Raw genomic sequence first — 18,555 nt, forward strand, 5'->3', positions numbered from 1 at the left:
CTCACCAAACACAGAAGCACCCAGTTTCTCACAACAGCCGGCGCCTCCCACAGTCCAGCTGTATGACCGGAGGGTCAATACCCATCCAGCCGCAGCAAGGAGGACTGCAGTTGGGGAGTATATCAGCGGCGCGAGCCCCTAATACGAAAAAGCCGGTGGAGGTCAGAATGATCATCATCTTCCAGACACTCCAGTGACGAAGACAATATCGCCGTATTTTCTCGAAAATAGTGAGAGAAAATAAAGATATAATGTCAACGTATCTCCTTGTTCTTCTGTTTTCCTTTCTCCAACTAATACTTTCTTTTCCTCGCCAAGTGATTGGTATACAGGCACTTTCTTGTGGTTGAAATTTGAGAAGGTGATGAGTGTGTGGCCCCACCCCTGCTTATATAGGCAGCAGATGGGGGTGTGGTCAGACGGATGTTGGTATGTAAAGGTACATTTTTGAAATTATTCAGTGTATATACGCTGAAGCGAGATATATGCAATATGACGCTGAGCGGAAGCTAGCATGAAACAGAACTACACACACCAAACTTTCCACATTTCTTCCCATCCAAAAATATGCTTCTTTCTATGGAAAGGTTTGTTGATATATATCATTCATAGCCGGGTTTATAGTACATTTTATACCAAAACTAGGCGAAAAATCTTTTTTTTTTATGACAGTAGACAGTATTTCCTGATGTATGGGCTGATAAGAGGACATTAGCCACAAAGTATTTCTATACAAAGTTTCGTTTTGAATGTATCGACAATGAAACCAAGTTTTTGAATCTGGCATTATCCATTTTGGTGATGCGAGGAAGTGCCTCATTTGCATATATAAACATAAAATTCAGAACTTGTAATATATTTTTTCTTAGTTTATATGTACATAACAAACTGGGAAAGTTTCATAGTGATATCTATTTTCCATATTAGGGGGCCCTGTCTCACCTTAAAAGCACCCAATGATACATAGTCAGAGAGTTTCAGGTAATTCTGTAACATGTTCCAAGCCGAGGGAGCAGAATAACTAAATGTAATAACTAATAACTAAACCTAGTGGTTTATTCTTGTTTGCCAGTACCGTCTCTGGCAGTATGTGGAGCAGACACACGTGACTCTGCATGAGTCAGCAGTCAATACTTATCTGTTCAGGTGAGAAGCAGAAGATAATTACAGAAGTGGACACTTCTCTCACCCAGACATGACCTTATGGTGTTCCCTCTTATGGTGTTCCCTCTTATGGTGTTCCCTCTTATGGTGTTCCCTCTTATGGTGTTCCCTCTTATGCAAGCATCCATAGCTGGTTCTTGTTTTTGCACCTTGAGGCCAATAGAAAAACGTCTATGCATCCTATTCAAGTATGGAATCATGGTGAACCCAGATATGTTGTGTAGTGGTTAAGACCCCTACCTTTGGAACCCCTGCTGGCCTATAGGATCGATTATCTCCTGTGTCTCTCCTACTCCTTCTCAGCCTTCCTACTGTCTCAATAAAGAACCTTCCCTCCTGTCTCCGCTACTCCGTCTCCCTCTCAGCCTTCCTACTGTCTCAATAAAGAACCTTCTTTGCTGGATCTCCCCTACTCCTTCTCCCTGTCAGCATTTCAACTACCTCAATAAAGAAAAGGAATACTGAAGGGAGTGGAGCCCACTCTCCTGTAAGCCTGCAGCACATGACTTCTTCATGGAAAAGATATTGCTTTGCGATCTAAATCATCGAGTTTGGCAGAACAAGAGAAAACCCTGCCGTCGGTGATGCATGAAACCCAGTGGAATTGGCAACACGAGCCCCTCTGCTGAGGCATGACAGGTGGTGTGAGATATTCTCTGTAAACAGAAAATGCACCATACGTAGAACTACGTAAAATAAAAGGCTAGTCTAATTTCTAGAGTGGAAATGTGAACGACACAAAGTAGTTTGAAGAAGTGTATCTTCTGGGCGGCTACGTGGTGCAGTGGGCAAGGCGCTCACCACGAATACTGGAGACGCTGGGTTCGCCTGTTCGAGCCCAGCACTCCACATTGCTTTCAGTTTAGCTGGTCGTCCGTACTAATACACATTGGCAGTATTAGGGGGTGGGAAACTGGTGGGTGGGGATCGGGCGTTGTGGACAGCGACTCCTACAGGTCAGTTGGTGCGCCTGCGCAGTAGAATCAGGAAGCGATGGGGGCGGCGCCCCTCCAAAGCGCAGACCCCTGACGCTGAAAGATCGCGCCGCGCAGGTGAAAAGATGCGACTGTTGTTACCTCGAGTATCGGAGGGGACTCGTGCTATGTATGACTTAGTCCACATTGCAGCCGGCTTGTGGGAGGCAAGAAACAGCGTTCGAGACAGGGGAGGGTTGAATTGGATGATACGAAATTGGGATGGGAGAAAAAAATAGAAAATGGGAGAAAAAGTGGATAAAAAAAAAGTGTATCTTCTAGCTGCTGTGTTCTCTTGTCCTTCATGTTCGTCTCTGTGTAAAAACACTAACAGCCCAAACCCACCGTCACGCGGGATGGAGGCGGGCGGGCGTGAGGCGCTTCACTTTCGCTCCCCTGTTCACACCGGCGGGCGACTCGTGGGCTCACTTTGGTTGGATTCAGAGGCGTGCGCCATGCACATTTTCACAGAAATACACTCAATATCTGCATTATTACCACACATATAGATGTTGTTCAACCAGCTGTGTCTGTATCTTTCCCAATACAAATAAACCATACTATACTTTTTTCAGGAGTACAATCACACTGATTTCATCATTCTAAAATGTATTCTAACATTCTAATTAATTAGATAATAACTGGTTATACATGCAAAATGGACAATAGAACACTGGAACTGGAAATCTTTAAAAAAATCTTCAAACGGGGACTGACTTCGCATATAGACTAGGCATTTACAGCTGTTCCAATGTAAATGTGCCTTCCTCTGTGCGCTTTCGCCCGCTCTGAAGTCGTACTTGTTGTGGACGGCCACGCGCGCTGTTCTCGCACGAAACCCGCGCATGCTTGTGCCCACACCTGGTGGAGTCCCAGCGAAGCCGTTAGCTCTCCCCACCACAGGGTGCCAGTCACATAGCGAGCTGCACCCCGACTCTGGAACACCCTCCCTCAGACCATCAGAGACTCTCCCTCACTCGCCACCTTTAAATCCTGACTCAAAACTTACCTGTTCTCCCAAGCATACAACCTTCCCTACCCATAACCACCCTCCTCCAACCTACCACCTCCCTTTCCCCTTCCCTACTTTCTCTCCGTCTCCTGCCCCCCCCCCCCCCCCCCCCTCCCCTCGGTTTCCCTTACTTCCCTGATTGTTCCCCTACTGGCTTCTGTATTTGTTGCTTGTTACTCGTGGTTTTACGTCTTGTGTATTCATACTGTTGCTTGTTCCCTGTGGTTCTATGTTTCTCTGTTCTTTGTTTTGCTTATTGTCAGCGTCTTTGGGTTATTGAAAAGCACTATATAAATAAAATTAATTATAATTATTTAAAAAAGATAAACAAATAAAAATAACATCAAGATGATAATGCTGGGTTGTCATCAAGGTTAGGGAATAAGTCGATGTCCCCACAGTGTATGAAAACATGGCTGCTCTGTGTGTGTCTCCCCCCTCCAGTGGACGAAGGGCCCGTCTACGCCATGTGCATGACCAGCCAGGGAGACCAGGTCACCCTCAACCAGTGGATCTCCGGCCTGCAGCAGAACAACCCCGTCCTGGGCCGCGTCCCCACCCTCTTCCGCCTGGACGCGGGCCCGCGGGAGCTCCAGGGGGTGGGCTACTCCCACCCGGGCCACAGCTACCGGCCGGACCCAGAGGCGGGCGCCCAGGTGACGGAAAAACGGCGGCGGCCCGGGGTGGAGCCCGACATCACGGTGGAAGAGGAGCCACGTCGAAGTCGGGGCTGAAGCGCGGTGTACGGAGAATCCTCTTGACAATATAGCTGTCACTCCTGTCAGTGTTTTTATTAAAAGGGAAGATTCAATTTTTTTTAGAAGCTCGTCATACTGATCACAGACTGTAACCTCTCGATGAAAAGGAAATTCTCTCGTCCGCATTCTGATTTCTGAGAATTGGTACAATCCTCCTGTTAGCAACTGTTCTATTACTTATTCTTACTATTGCCTGAGTTTATACAAGTAAATTCAATGGCTTTGCATACAGTGCTTAAATAATTGGTTTCATAACATTACTTTAACCAGTATTGCCTACAAATGCTAACGGGATGCTGGTACCACTTGACCTATCTCAAGCCCTGCCCTCTTTTCTTGTTTGTTGCGATTGGAGTATCAAGAAAAGGGGGCGGGGCTTGGAATAGGTAAATTTCTCAAAACAAACTAGTGGAAAAAAATGAATCTACCGTATTCTTTTGGGGCCTTTCAAAAATTCTTAAATCGACTAATAGTCATATAGGACTTTTGACGATGAGTTGATTTCATCAACAAATGTGTAAAATTGTGCATCGCAGCAAATCTCATGCATACCAGATATGTGCTTATCATTTTGGACTAAACGACTAACAAAGTCTTGGGCTGACTTAAGAGGGGGGCAGCCCTCTCTTCTCTAAATCCTGTTCCTTCCCTTTTAATACAATGTGCTCAAGGAGCGCTGCTAGGATTCAAACAGCTTCAACATAATTTATGCTATTCTGCTGTACAGCTGTAGTCGACTCATGACAGGGTAGGAGAGAGAAACTGAGCCCAGGTGAGCTTTAATAAACAATGTCTATATTCTACTGTATGTATGTGTGTCTGATGCTCCATGAAGTTATTTGGCTCTGTACTTGTCTTCAGTGAGACTCTTAAGTGTAAATAAGAGGCACTGTGTGTCAAGAAGGTCTCAAATCATCGCAAAATAATAAATTATCTATTTGTAATTCTGTTGACTGTCTTTTGTGGTAAAAAAAAGAGAATCCATTGAAATATTGCTTAGAATAGTGGTTCAAGTTGGGTCCGGGGACCGCTGGGGGTCCTTCAGGGGGTCCCCAGCCAAATTAGTCATTTAATTTCACTATTATATCACTGACTAGAAGTTAGCCCAATTAGATACTGTTACTTCCTATAGGATTCTGCACTAAATTATATCTAAGTCTGGACAAATAAAAATCTATTTGTCCATAACTTTATCCACTTTTTCCATAACAATTTAGTTCTGTTCTGTAAAATTTGTTTTATCATTTGCTCATTGCGCTGCCCTACTGTCTGGGGAGGGTGTAGACCATAGGTGTCAAACTCATGGCCCGCGGGCCAAATCCGCCACGTCATTTGATGTGGCCCCCAAGAGCTCGGGTAAAAAAAAAGATTTTTTTTTTTTTTTTTAACATTAATCTTGGGTTAAAAAATAGCGGCATTAAAATAATTGTGGGTTAATGCGTTAATAAAGCTTTAACTTTGACAGCCTTAGTTATTACACATTCTTACACATACATGTATGTTGAACATCTGAGGTATTGATGAAGTAACAAAGGAAAAAAGCCAAAAGCACTTACTCCTCAGACATTCTTTGACAATTTTACAGCCCAAAATACAAAAAAGATCCAGGCGGAATAGGTAACAAAGGGTTGAAGAAATATTGTCTGAACTGTCAGATGCAAACTGGCTGTGTGACATAACCGAGCATCTCGCTCAATTGAATAAGAAGCTGTAGGGACGCAAACAAGTCCCACCCAAAACTTGACCAATATAGTTGTGAACTGAGACAACCCTTATTTTGTTATTTTTGAATACAGTTACAGTTGTGTGTTCATGCAGACACATAATAGCAATTTCATTACGAATTGAAAATGGGGGACCCTGATGTAAACAAATCGAAAGTCTTTCTCTGGTCTGCATCCCCCTAACAATTGTGTGTATCGAGCTGTACTGTACTGTACCCATTCTGCAATCTGTTAATTAAAGTTAATTAAACTATCTTCCATTAGTTGGATGTATGGCCTCTGCAAGGTTGTGTGCAGCCATTTGTTTTTGTAATATCTGCTACATCTGTCCCACGTGTTCTTTGCAGCTCACAGTTGTTAGTTCTGCCCCTCTTGACTGTGACATTTATTTTACATTACATTAACATTTATACGGTCTTTGGCCCTTTGAGGGCAACCATAATGCTGATGTGGCCCTCTGTGAAAATGAGTTTGACACCCCTGGTGTAGACTATGACATGCTGCCCTACGGTCAATCTGGGGATCAAATCAAATTTATTTGTAAGGCAACACACGTTAATGTCCCCATGGGCCGGACACGTCTTCTTTAAACAAGTCAAGAAGAAACATCACAATAAATCAAGAACAAAACAAGAACACCATAAGGGAGGGTGTAGACTACCACATGCTGCCCTACTGTCGGTCTGGGGAGGGTGTGTAGACTACCACATGCTGCTCTACTGTCTGTCTGGGGAGGGTGTAGACTACCACATGCTGCCCTACTGTCAGTCTGGGGAGGGTGTAGACTACCACATGCTGCCCTGTCGGTCTGGGGAGGGTGTAGACTACCACATGCTACTCTACTGACGGTCTGGGGAGGGTGTAGACTACCACATGCCTAGGCTCCGATACATGTGGTCGCTCAGCCGCTTTTTACCTGATGACTAGAGGTTTCACTGGAAGAGCGTAACACGTAAATCTCCCCCAGATCCCCTCCCTGCTGAACAGCCCAAACCGACCAGTAGGAGTCGCTATTGCAACGACTAGGACTCACCCCAGGGTCTTCTCAGCCGGGAAGACTGCCAATTCACACAGTTGTCCACGTAAGGCTTACTCAAGTACTGTAGTTTATTTAATTCTTTATTTATTTATTCAGCATCTTTCAGAGCAGAGTCACAAAGTGCTTCAGAAATAGTTTTTAAAAATAAGACCACAAAACGGTGGAAAACAAACAAAACCAGTTTAAATAACTAAGTTTGTCAGCTGCTTTTTATTAAAGGCGTCAACAGAGACTGCAAATTGTATGTCTATAGGAAGAGTGTTCCACAATGTCAGAGCCGTAACTTCAAAGGCACCTTTTGTTTGGAGTAAAGAGCAAGGGACCTCAGTCACCAACTGGTGATATATGGATTAATCAGGTCACAGATGTACACGGGTGGCCATGCATGTCTCTAAACATTAATCCTAAACTCAATGGGAAGCCAGTGTAAGGAATATAGGATGGGTGTGATCATGTGACCTGCTGGTTCTGGACCATTTGTAGACGATTTAGGGACGACTTGCTGAGGCAGGTGAAAAGGCAATTGCAGTAGTGCAACCGGGATGATATGAATGATCAACTCTAGCTCAGATTGTGATACAATACTTTGGCAATACTTCTTAAATGGAAGAAAGAAGTATGGGTCAATGATTTGATATGTTGATTGATGTACATAGCCTGATCAAATATAACACCGGTTGGACTGTACTTCTGAAGAAAGGTACTCAATCAATACACTGAGCAACCTTGGAAGCCATGCTATCTGAAGCAATGATAAGTACCTCAGTCTTATGTGTTTATCTGTAAAAAGTTGTTAGCCATCCAATCCGGCCAGATAATTGTGCAAAACAGATATTTTGTCAGTCCCATCAGGCTTAATTGACATACAGCTATTAATATAATATTAATATTATCCACATAACAGTGATGTGAGAAATTAGCTAATAATACGACCTCAGGTAAGCATATACAAGGCAAATAATATAAGATCCAAGACGGAACTCTGAGGCACACCACAGGAAAGAGCAGATAGGAGAACGAGTCCAAGGCGCTCCCAGAGACATCCACCCACTGCCTAAGCCTCTCAGTCAGGATGCAGTGATCTACAGTATAAAAATCTGCGCTGAGATCCAGCAAGAACAAAACAGAGCATTCACTCATCAGAAGCCATCATTAAATCATTCGAGATTTGAAGAAGAGCGGTTTCAGTGGAATGCTTCTGATGGTATTCAGATTTAGATTGGTATTTATCCAAAATGTTTTGCAACTGTAACCGGTCTTATTTAACATGCCCCAAGTGGGAGTTGAACCCCGGTCTCCCGCACCGCGGGCGGCATCACAGACCACTGTACCAAGAGATGAACTCACCTCTTGGTAATGGGTCTGGATGCCTCTGTGGAGTGAGTTTACTTGATTGATTGATTGATTGATTGAAAACTTTATTAACAGATTGCAGAATGGGTACAATACAGTACAGCTCAGTACACACAATTGTTAAGGGGATGCAGACCAGAGAAAGACTTTTGTCTTGTTTACATCAGGGTCCCCCATTTTCAATTCATCATAACATATATGACATACACGACATACAGATAGACACAGTACTGCTACATCTATACATTTATGACATACCAGATTTACAAATACAGTACTGTTTGTGATACAAAAAGAGTCTAAAAAAGAGAGTATATACATTTGACGTAAAAACTGTACATTGGAGGAGGTTGGGTAGGTGGGGGGGGGGGCTGTACATTGGAGGTGGTTGGGTGGGTGGGGTGGGGGGGTGGGTAGACAGGGTGGGGGAAACTGTACAACTGTACAAGCAAAACTGTACATTGGAATATCGACAAAACCTTACTTGGTCCCAAGAAGAGGGTCTCGTGTATTATTGGGTTAGGACATTTACTGTACATTTACAGGGGCCAGTTTCGAATTGCAGTCTCCCGTAGGTGCTCTTTGAGAGTGGTTTTGAAAGTGGGTAGTGATTCACATTCCTTTACAGCTTTGGGTAGGGCATTGATGTGGCATAATTGCGAAACATGTTTAGTCCCTTGTTTGAGCCGAATGTGGGTTTAACATGATTTGTGGAGCTCCCTCTGGTGTTGTGGTTGTGGTATTCACTGACCTTTGGGAAGTATTTTGACATGTACATGGGTACCATAGTCGTGTAGTGTATCTTGTAGACCAGGCCCATTGCAAGTTGCTGTACTCTGTCGTCTACTCTAAGCCATCCTAGGTTGTCAAAGTGGACAGGGGTGAGGTGGGTTCTAGGAGTAAGGTCAAGCAGTAGTCTGACCAGTTTGTTTTGTGATGTTTGTAATCTTGTTTTTAGTGCATTTGAGGTGCTTTGGTACCATGAGGTGCAAGTATAGTCGTAGTACCCTTGAATGAGTGCTCCTGCCAGAGTCTTCAGGGTATTCTTGTTTACCAGAGAGGAGATCCGGTACAAGAATCTAGTTCGTTGGTTGACTTTTTTTATTACCATGGATGCCATTTTGTCACAGGAAAGAATTTGCCTCTAGGATGGAACCTGGGTATGTAATTTCATCTTTCCTTGTGACAATATTGTCACCCACTGTAACTGAGAAGCCGTCGGTCTTGCTGAGTTTGTTATTTGATCCGAAGAGAATGGACTCTGTTTTACCCAGGTGTAATGATAGTTTGTTATCAGCGAGCCAGGTGCAGATTCTGCCGAGTTCTGAGCTGAGGGTTTTTTCAACCTGTAACTTGTTCTTGTCAGAGACCAGCAGGGCTGCAGTCACAAGCTGACGACATGTCATTTGCATAAATTAGGAACAGTAGCGGTCCTAGTATGCTTCCAGCTCACTGTGAGGGGGGGGATAGGGTACCGTAGGATTGCATCCAGCTCACTGATAGACTATCAAAACCAATTGCTTTTAGCTTGTCAATCAGAATGGACTCCACAATCCTCCACCCGCACCCTCAGATCTGCAGGTAGCCTGCTCCTTCAGGTCCCCAAACCCCGGCTCTGCACCATGGGTGACCGAGCCTTCTGCACGGCTGTACCACGCCTGTGGAACAGCCTCCCCATCCAGCTGAGGGCACCACAAAGCCTGGACTCTTTTAAAGCATGCAGGCCTGAAAACCTGTCTGTTCAAAAAGGCCTTTGACTGTTAGCTTTTTATTTTTATTTGTATTGTGCTGTTGTTTTTAAATGTTCTGTTTATACTATGTTTTTAATTAACTATGTTCTATTTTTATCTTATTTTTATTCTGTATTTTATTTGTTTTACTAATAACTATTTTATTTTTAACTATGTTTTAACCCTGTAGTGTAGCACTTTGGGATCCCAGCGAACAAAAAGTGCATTACAAATTCAATCTATTATTATTATTATTATTATTATTATTATTATTATTATTATTATTATTATTATTATTATTATTATTATTATTATTATTATTATTATTAGTGTCGAAGGCCTTTTGTAGGTCCAGCATGACCATGCCTCAGTTTTTGCCCGCGTCCACCTCTTGTTTGATGTGGTCGTTCAAATAGAGAAGGCATGTGTCAGTGGAGTGGGATGTTCTGAAGCCAGATTGGAATTCGTAGATTCGATTTTTTTCCGCTAGGTATACTTTTCGACCTGTTCGTAGACTATTTTTTCCATGACTTTCGAGATGGAGGTAAGAATAGAAACAGGGCGGTAGTTGCCTGGGTCTAATTTGCTGCCCTTTTTGTGCAGGGGGGGTCACTCTTGCAATTTTGAAGTCCTTGGGGACGTGTCCCTGTTTTATGGAGAGGTTTATTATGTGTGTGATGACTGGGGTGATGGCGGCTGCTGAGTCTCTGAGGAATTTGGAGGGGATGTTGTTTTGGCCAGTGGCCTTGTTAGGTTGGAGGGCGCTCAGTTTTTTGAGTACCTCATTACATCTGTTGTTACCATTTCCAGTTTGAAGTCATCTTTGCGGACCCCTAGGTTTTTGTAGTATGCTACTATGTGTTCTACCCCATAATGCCCTGAGTGGGAGGGTAGTTTATTAACCAGTGTTGTGGCTATGTTTGTAAAGAAGATGTTTAGGTATTTGGCCACATCCAGTTTGTCTGTGATGAGAGTGTTTTCTGTCTTTATGTTTACCTCTTGCAGAGACAAGTCGCATTTCTTTCCTCTCTCCCTAGGCCTTCAAGGCCGTTCCTACCGCCGCCTCTACTGCTCCATGGAGCCCGACGCTGCTATGCCCTGCTTCGTGCCGGTGGCCGGACTATACTCAAATCAACTCTAAATGGATCTAATCAGTGGATTGCATATTTTCTTCAAGAAGCAGAATAAGGGCTTCCGGTATGAGAGCGGAGGAGTAGCACGCATGCGGTGAGGCTCCTGGTCAAAAGAGCGAAAAACAGAGAAATAAGGACCCGCAAAGTGACGAAAAGTGATTAAAAATGAAGATGCAAACGAGAAGGAAGGAGGAGAAAACAAATATGAAGGAAAGAGAAATGGAGAACTCAGAGGAAGTGGAGAGTTCGATGGAGCAGAACCCCCGAGGCGAGACCGAGAAGGAGCAGGCGGAGGAAGGGGGAGTCTCGGCTGCGACAGACAAGGAAATGCCAGGATGGGCCGTGCTCATGCAGGCCGGGATATTGGCGACCATGAAATTGAACTCGGACACGATGCAGGCGAACATGAAACTGAACTCGGACACGATAAGAAATGCTATTGGGAAGTTACGGGAGGAATTGAGGAAGGAACAGGAGGACTTCAGAGGTGAAATGAATACAGAAATCAAAAGGGTGGATGAGAAGATGGCGGAACAGGACAGTAACATAACAGAGGTACAGACTAGAACGGCGCAGATGGAGGAATGGAGCACAGAGGTACACGAGGTGTTAACGTGTGCGATTCAAAAGCAAGAACAGATGGAGACAAAGATATCGGACATGGAGGGGAGGTCACGGAGAAATAACATCAGAATATGGGGATTGAAAGAAGGAGTCAAAGGGGAATCGGTGATCCAATATGTGGAAGAGCTTATCAAGGAACAACTGAAGGAGACAGGACTGGAAAAAATGGAGATACAGAGGGCCCACAGGGCGTTGGCTCCGAGACCGAAACCGGACAGACCTCCGAGGGCGGTGATTATTAACTTTCTGAGGTTTGAGATTAAGGAGTTGATACTCAGAACCGCATGGACCAAAAAGATAGAAATCGAGGGAAAAAGACTGTCGTTTGATCAAGATTACTCGACAGCGGTGGCAATAACACGCAGGTCCTACGCGGGTCTGAAGAGAATTCTGAAAGAAAACGGAATGAAATTCCAGTCACCCATGACCTCGCTAAGGATTCACTGGAAGGAAGGGACGGTGACATACGCGACGGCGCGGGAGGCGGCGGAGGAGATGAGGCGACGGGGGATGCAGATGGCGGAGGACGGAGAGGGAAGGAGACAGGAGGGCCAGATGCGGAGCCTGCAGCAGAGATTGGAGGGGGCACGCAGATGGACCAGAGTGGGAGATCGAGGCCCGGGAGAGGAGGGAGGAGAGAGGAGAAGGCCGAGGTGAGACGTGACAGACCGAAGGCGGAGACGGACGAGGAGGCCAGAGACGGAGAAGGAGGGGAGAGGAGGCGGGAGGAGACGAACGGATGAGTACACGCACAAGAGATTGAAAAACTATCCAAATAGAGACAAAATATAGAACTGAAATAACATATACATAAACACACATTCCCAGGTAGAGGCAGGATATAGGAACGAACATAACGTATACATGGACACATAATACACAGGTCGACGGAGGAAATAAATGGAAATATAATTAGGTATGATAGACGGAACACAGAACATATTGAAACAAGTACATAGACACACGCTGAGAGTAACACAGTTGGAAGGGATTAAGGGGATAAATGGACATCACATAGAAAATAGAGAGGAGGAAAATAAAATAAAAAGGGGTACACAGAAGACACCACACACGGGTTTGGGAGGAAAGAGGGACATTGGAACATATGAGCCGCATTGAGGGGGACCTAGGAAATGGGGGTCTTTAATCAGAATGAAGGACAGAGCGCTTTTGACCAGGAGCACGACAGCAGTAAAAACAGTAAGAATGCTGGACAAATATGACGAGCGGTTGGGGGCAAAGGTTTCAAACCCCCAAGCCGTCAGGAGGAGGCCTCTCACTAGGAGAGCAATTACTCCTCACCCACCAGCAGGGGACAGGGGGGGACACAGGGACCCCCCGAACGCCTTGGGAGCACTTTATGTAAAGTTTATGTTTTTTATTTATGTTAATCATTATATGTATTCGGTGAAGAGAGCGGAGGCTACAACCGGAGGGGGGAATGAATGTGACATGGGGGGGACTGACAGACGAAAGAAGAAGAAAGATGACAATGGTTAAAGGTATAAAAATGATGTCGTTAAACGTTAATGGAATGAATAATGCGATAAAGAGGGGCAAAGTGATGTTGAAATGTAAAAAAAGTGAGATGGAAGTGATTTTTCTGCAGGAGACACATTTGGTAGCACAGGATCATGAGAAACTGAAGAGAGTTGGATATGAAAATGCATACTATAGTTCCTTTAAACGGAACCTGAGGAGAGGAGTAATCACGTTAATCAAAAACAGTCAAATTTGAATTGATCAAGGAAGTAAGAGACAAGGAGGGAAGGTTTGTTCTGGTGAAGGGGAAAATGGAGGGCCAAATGGTTACGTTAGTGAATGTTTATGCACCCCCAGAGAGTGAGAGGGATTTATATGAGACCATTTTTGATATGATAGTGATGGAACTAGAAGGGTTATTGATATGCGCGGGAGATTTTAATGTAGTACTGAATCACGACCTAGACACCACGAGTACTAGAAAAGGATGGGCACCAATCAGTAGATATATGAATATTCAGATGACGGAAATGGGAATTACAGATGTTTGGAGGGGGATGCACGCCATGGACAGGGAATACACACATTACTCACACCCGCACGTGACATATGCGAGAATAGACTACTTTTTGAAGACGACGGGGGACAGTTACAGGGTACGGGAGAGCAGAATAGGAGTAGCGGACATATCGGATCACAGTGCCATATATCTGACAGTAGATCTAGAAGGGAGACGGAGGAACACGATCTGGAGACTAAATGTAGGAATATTAAATAACAAGGGGGTGGTGAGTCAGATCAAGGAGGAGATAGCCAGATATAAGGAAGAAAATGACAACGGGGCGGTAGATCCGAACATTCTATGGGACACACTGAAGGTGGTGATAAGGGGGAAATTGATGGAGAAGACAGCAATGCTGAAGAAGGCCAGAACGGAGACATATCACAATCTGATAGGGAAGCTGAAGAAGCTAGAGGGGAGACACCAGATATCAAAAGAACAGGAAACGCTCTGAGAAATCAAAGAAGTAAAGGCCAGGATAAATAGGGAATTATTGACGGAAATAGAAAAGAAAGCGAGGTTCATGAAACAAACGTACTATGAAGGGGGACCAAAAGCGACCAGACTGTTGGCTAGGAGAATTAGGACGCAACAGAAGTTGAACACGATACACACAATAAGGGATACAAAGACTAATGAAATATTGAGAGACCCAGCGGAAATAGAGAGGACATTTAGAGAATACTATGAGAAACTATACACACAGCCAAAAGCAGCGGGAGAAGAGGAAATAGAAGCATATCTGGAGAAGCTAGAGTTACCATCGATAGGGAAAGAACAGAATGAAGAATTAAATAAAATAATTACGGAACGAGAACTGGAAGAGGCAATTAGTAGAGCTAAAAACAACAAGTCTCCGGGGAGCGACGGATTCCCATCGGAATTCTACAAGACATTTAGAACTGAATTAGCACCCATGTTAGGGGCGGCGTTCAGACACACGATGGAAGAGGGAAAAATGCCCCCCTCGTGGAAGGAAGCCATAATCACCACGATACCGAAGGAAGGGAAGGATAGGGAATTATGTAGTAGTTTCAGACCTGTGTCCATACTCAACGTGGATTACAAGATGTATACATCGATAATATCAAAGAGATTTGAGACGTTTATGCCAGACATTATAGATGAAGATCAAACTGGATTTATTAAAGGGAGACAGACACAGGACAACGTGAGAAAGACATTACACATAGTAGAGGAGATACAAAAACAAGGTGGTAGCGCGGTACTGATTAGCCTAGATGCAGAAAAAGCATTCGACAGTGTGAGCTGGACATTTTTATATAAAACATTGATGAGGTTCGGACTGAACGGGAGGGCGATGAAGATGATCAAGGCGCTATATCAAGAACCGACAGCGAGGGTTAAGGTGAATGGCAGCTTGACGGATAGAATCAGATTAGAGAGGGCTACCAGACAGGGATGTTGTCTCTCACCGACGCTCTTCGCCGTTTTCATAGAACCACTGGCACAACTGATCAGACAGACCGAGGACATTAAGGGAGTAAGGATAAAGGGAACGGAATATAAACTAGGCCTATTTGCGGACGACGTGATAGTATACATGAGGCAACCAGACAAGAGCTTCCCGGCACTGATGGATCTACTGAAGGAATATGGCCACTACTCAGGATACAAACTAAACGTGACAAAGACACAGACCTTAGCATGGAACTATACCCCAACGACGGAAATTAGGGAACAGTACGGGATAACATGGGACATGGACAAGATTAAATACTTAGGGGTGAACATCACGAGAGGGGTGGAGAAACTGTTTGAGGCGAACTATACACAGATAAATCAGAACATCAAGAGAGACTTAGAGAGATGGACAGTAATGCCCTTGGACTTCAATTCAAGAATAGAGGTCATTAAAATGAACATACTATCAAGGTTACTGTACCTATTCCAGTCACTACCGATACAAATACCACAGAATCAATTCAGGGAGTGGGACAGACTGATATCGAGGTTCATATGGGCGGGGAGAAGACCACGGGTCAGATATAAAACACTACAACTACCAAAGGAAGAGGGAGGGATGGCAGTACCCAGCCTACAAGATTATTATTATGCAGCACAACTGAGAGCAGTGATGTGCTGGTGTAACGACAGATATGAGGCAAGATGGAAAGACATTGAAAAAGAAGGGGAGGGATACAAGATACAAGCTCTGGTGGGAGATAGGGAACTATTCAAAGAAAAGGAGGGACTGTTAGATCCAATCACCAAATGCACCTTGACCATATGGAACAGAGTAGTAAAAACACACAAATTGGAGAAACAGACAGGGGTTCTGAGATGGGTAGCACATGACAAGAGATTCAAACCAGGGAGGTTGGACCACGGATTCAGGAGGTGGGAGAGGGGGGGGGGGGGGCAACAGCGATATGCAAAATGATAGAGAAGGGGGAAATGCAAACATTACAAAAATTAAAGGAGAAATTTGGACTAGAAAACAGGGACCACTTCAGATATCTACAGATTAGAGATTACTATAATAAAGAAATAAGAGGGGACAAGGACGAAGAACAGAATGGAATAATTAGGATGATAGTAAGGGCATACGAAGGAGGGAAAGGAAGGGTAATATCAGCACTGTACCGGGCTATAATGACCAGCAAGGGACACACGACAGACTACATAAGGGAGAAATGGGAGGGAGAACTAGAGATAGGAATAACAGGGAAGGAATGGGGTAACATATGCGAGGTGCAACATTCAACAACAGGATCGAGGATATGGAAAGAGTTTGGATGGAAAAACATAATCAGATTCTTTATAACCCCAGAGTTGAAGGGAAAATATGCACCAACACAAAGAGCATGCTGGAGGATGTGTGGGAAGGAGGGGGCAAATCACACGCACATATTCTGGGGATGTCAGAAGCTGAAGGGGTATTGGGAGGAGATAGGGGAGGCAATGATCAGAATATTAGGATACGGATTACCACAAACAGGACTGGTGCTTTACTTAGGAGACCTGACACACGAGGGAATACAGGGGGGGGACAAATATTTAATAAAGATAATGTTGATATCGGCCAGAAAAGCAATAACGAGACTGTGGTACAAGGAAGACCCACCGACAATAGCACAATGGGTAGGAATAGTAGAGGAGATACAGGATATGGAGAGGATAACGCACATGCTGAGGCTACAGGAAGAGAAATTTGGGGAAAGATGGGGAAAGTGGGAGGATTATAAAGGGAACGAAAACGACATCACAGAGGAAGAACCAAATGCAACACAAGAGGGCGAAGGGTAAAGGAGGAAAGAAGTTCAAGGAGGGTCTCTGAACCCATGTCACACACTTTTGCTTTAGTTAGTATTTTCTAATATTTTCTTTTTGGGGTATTACAATTGTTTTATGTTTTTGTACTTTATTATTTATGTCTGTTTAACAGTGTTGTATTAATATTCAGGGATGATGTGGTTTGTATATGGGGGAATCAAAAGGCAAAGAGAAATTTTATTAAAAAAAAAAGAAGGACGAAGGATAAGGGAAGAAAGAAGTTCAAGGAGGGTCTCTGGACCCATATCACACATGTATGCCTTAGTCAGTATTTAATATTTTTGAGTAGGTATTATATTGTTATACCTGTTTAAGGGAGGTACACAATCAGTCTTTGTATTAAGTACCTGGAAAACAACTGTAGTGGAACCAGACAACTAACCATGCTACCCATGTAACCATTTATGTGCACTGCATTCTTTCTTATTATGTTGTTAGTTTCATTTTTCTGTAAGTGTTGTTTGTCTATAAGTGTTAATAAAAATTTAAGTTTAAAAAAAAAAGAAGCAGAATAAGGCTAACCCTCTCTGCCTATTGGGACATCATAATCTGGCTACCAACTTGAAGACGTGGTCATTTTTGGATTATCGAAGCTTTTGGACTGCAATAAGAAGATTTTGGATCTGTTTACCGTGCACAGGATCTACCAAAATGAACTGATAAGACACTTGGACACTTGGGACTAATAATGCATTCAGTCATTTGGACGGAGTTGTTAAAACTCACTCCACACAAAATAAATAGAGTTATATTCCACTCTATTCAAATCAAATTTAAAGTGACGTGGCTGGGATAAATTGTGCCAGTCAGCCAAAACAAATTCCTGGTCCAAGGTCGAACCAGAGAGCTGTGGAGTGGAAGGCCCTCTGGGAGATAAGAGTGGCGAGCGGCTCCCACACCCCCAATCCCTACCTCCCCCACCCAGGACTTGGCCTGTGCACTCCCCCCCACCTTCCCCCACCCTCCAGTCCCCCCCCCCCCCTTCCTCTGCATTGGCGCTGCACTGTCGGCTGCCTCGTGTGAGGGATCACTCCCCCCCCCCCCTACAGCCCTGTAACAACCCCAACCCACTCCCCCCTCTTTCCGTAAATGGCTCTGCCTATGACGGCTGCCAGTCTGTTTGCGGTGGTGAATATGCATATGTTTGTCTCAAGGCTCTGTACCATTATTACTATCTAAAATGTAATAATTGTGGAATATTACTGTAATGAGCTGTATGTGTATGATCCAAGCGTCCTATGATCTAGGAGCATAACAGAAAAAAGCATTCCATGTGAAGGTATTCTGTATCTTTGCATGTCAACTAATAAAGAAACTTGAAACTTAAATCTGGTTTTTAGTTTTTTGCTGCAGCCTAGTTGGTTGTTGAGTAATTTCCTAAAGTTCGCAGGGTTTTGTTTTTGTTTTCCTCAGTTTTGTCATTGATGAAATTTCTTTTTTGCGGTTCTGATCATGGTGTTTATGTAATTTCTTAGTCTGTTTCTCTGAGTTTTTAGTTCAACCACGTGGGCTTGGAGTTCACTGTTTGAGCTTTTGGTAAGCTTTGTCTGACTTTTATGAAGTTCATAGCATTTTTTGTCTCTGGTTTTCATAGCGGTCAGTATTTCAGTGTGCATCCATGGCTCAGCGCGATTTTTAACCCTGGTGGTTCTTAGGGGTGCCATGTTGTTAAGTATTGTTGTGAATTACACTATTTCACAGTA

General features: G+C 43.9%; 1 protein-coding gene across 2 annotated transcripts in view; it reads left to right on the forward strand.

Annotated features, from left to right (window-relative positions):
* The window catches only part of ecsit (ECSIT signaling integrator), a 42,644-nt gene extending 37,817 nt beyond the window's left edge, over positions 1-4,827 (forward strand). The window contains exons 8-9 of one of the 2 annotated variants that reach the window (XM_084324846.1): positions 1,073-1,146; positions 3,595-3,729. In XM_084324846.1, coding sequence (XP_084180972.1) covers positions 1,073-1,119 — 47 coding nt within the window. In that variant the 3' untranslated portion in view covers positions 1,120-1,146; positions 3,595-3,729. Of the gene's footprint in view, positions 1-1,072; positions 1,147-3,594 lie in introns of both variants that reach the window. The other variant, XM_084324845.1, reaches the window with a different exon arrangement.
* The last annotated feature ends 13,728 nt before the right edge of the window (positions 4,828-18,555 follow it).

This window comes from Notolepis coatsorum (assembly GCF_963971535.1).
Source record: "Notolepis coatsorum genome assembly, chromosome: 1".
NCBI classification, from domain to species: domain Eukaryota; kingdom Metazoa; phylum Chordata; class Actinopteri; order Aulopiformes; family Paralepididae; genus Notolepis; species Notolepis coatsorum.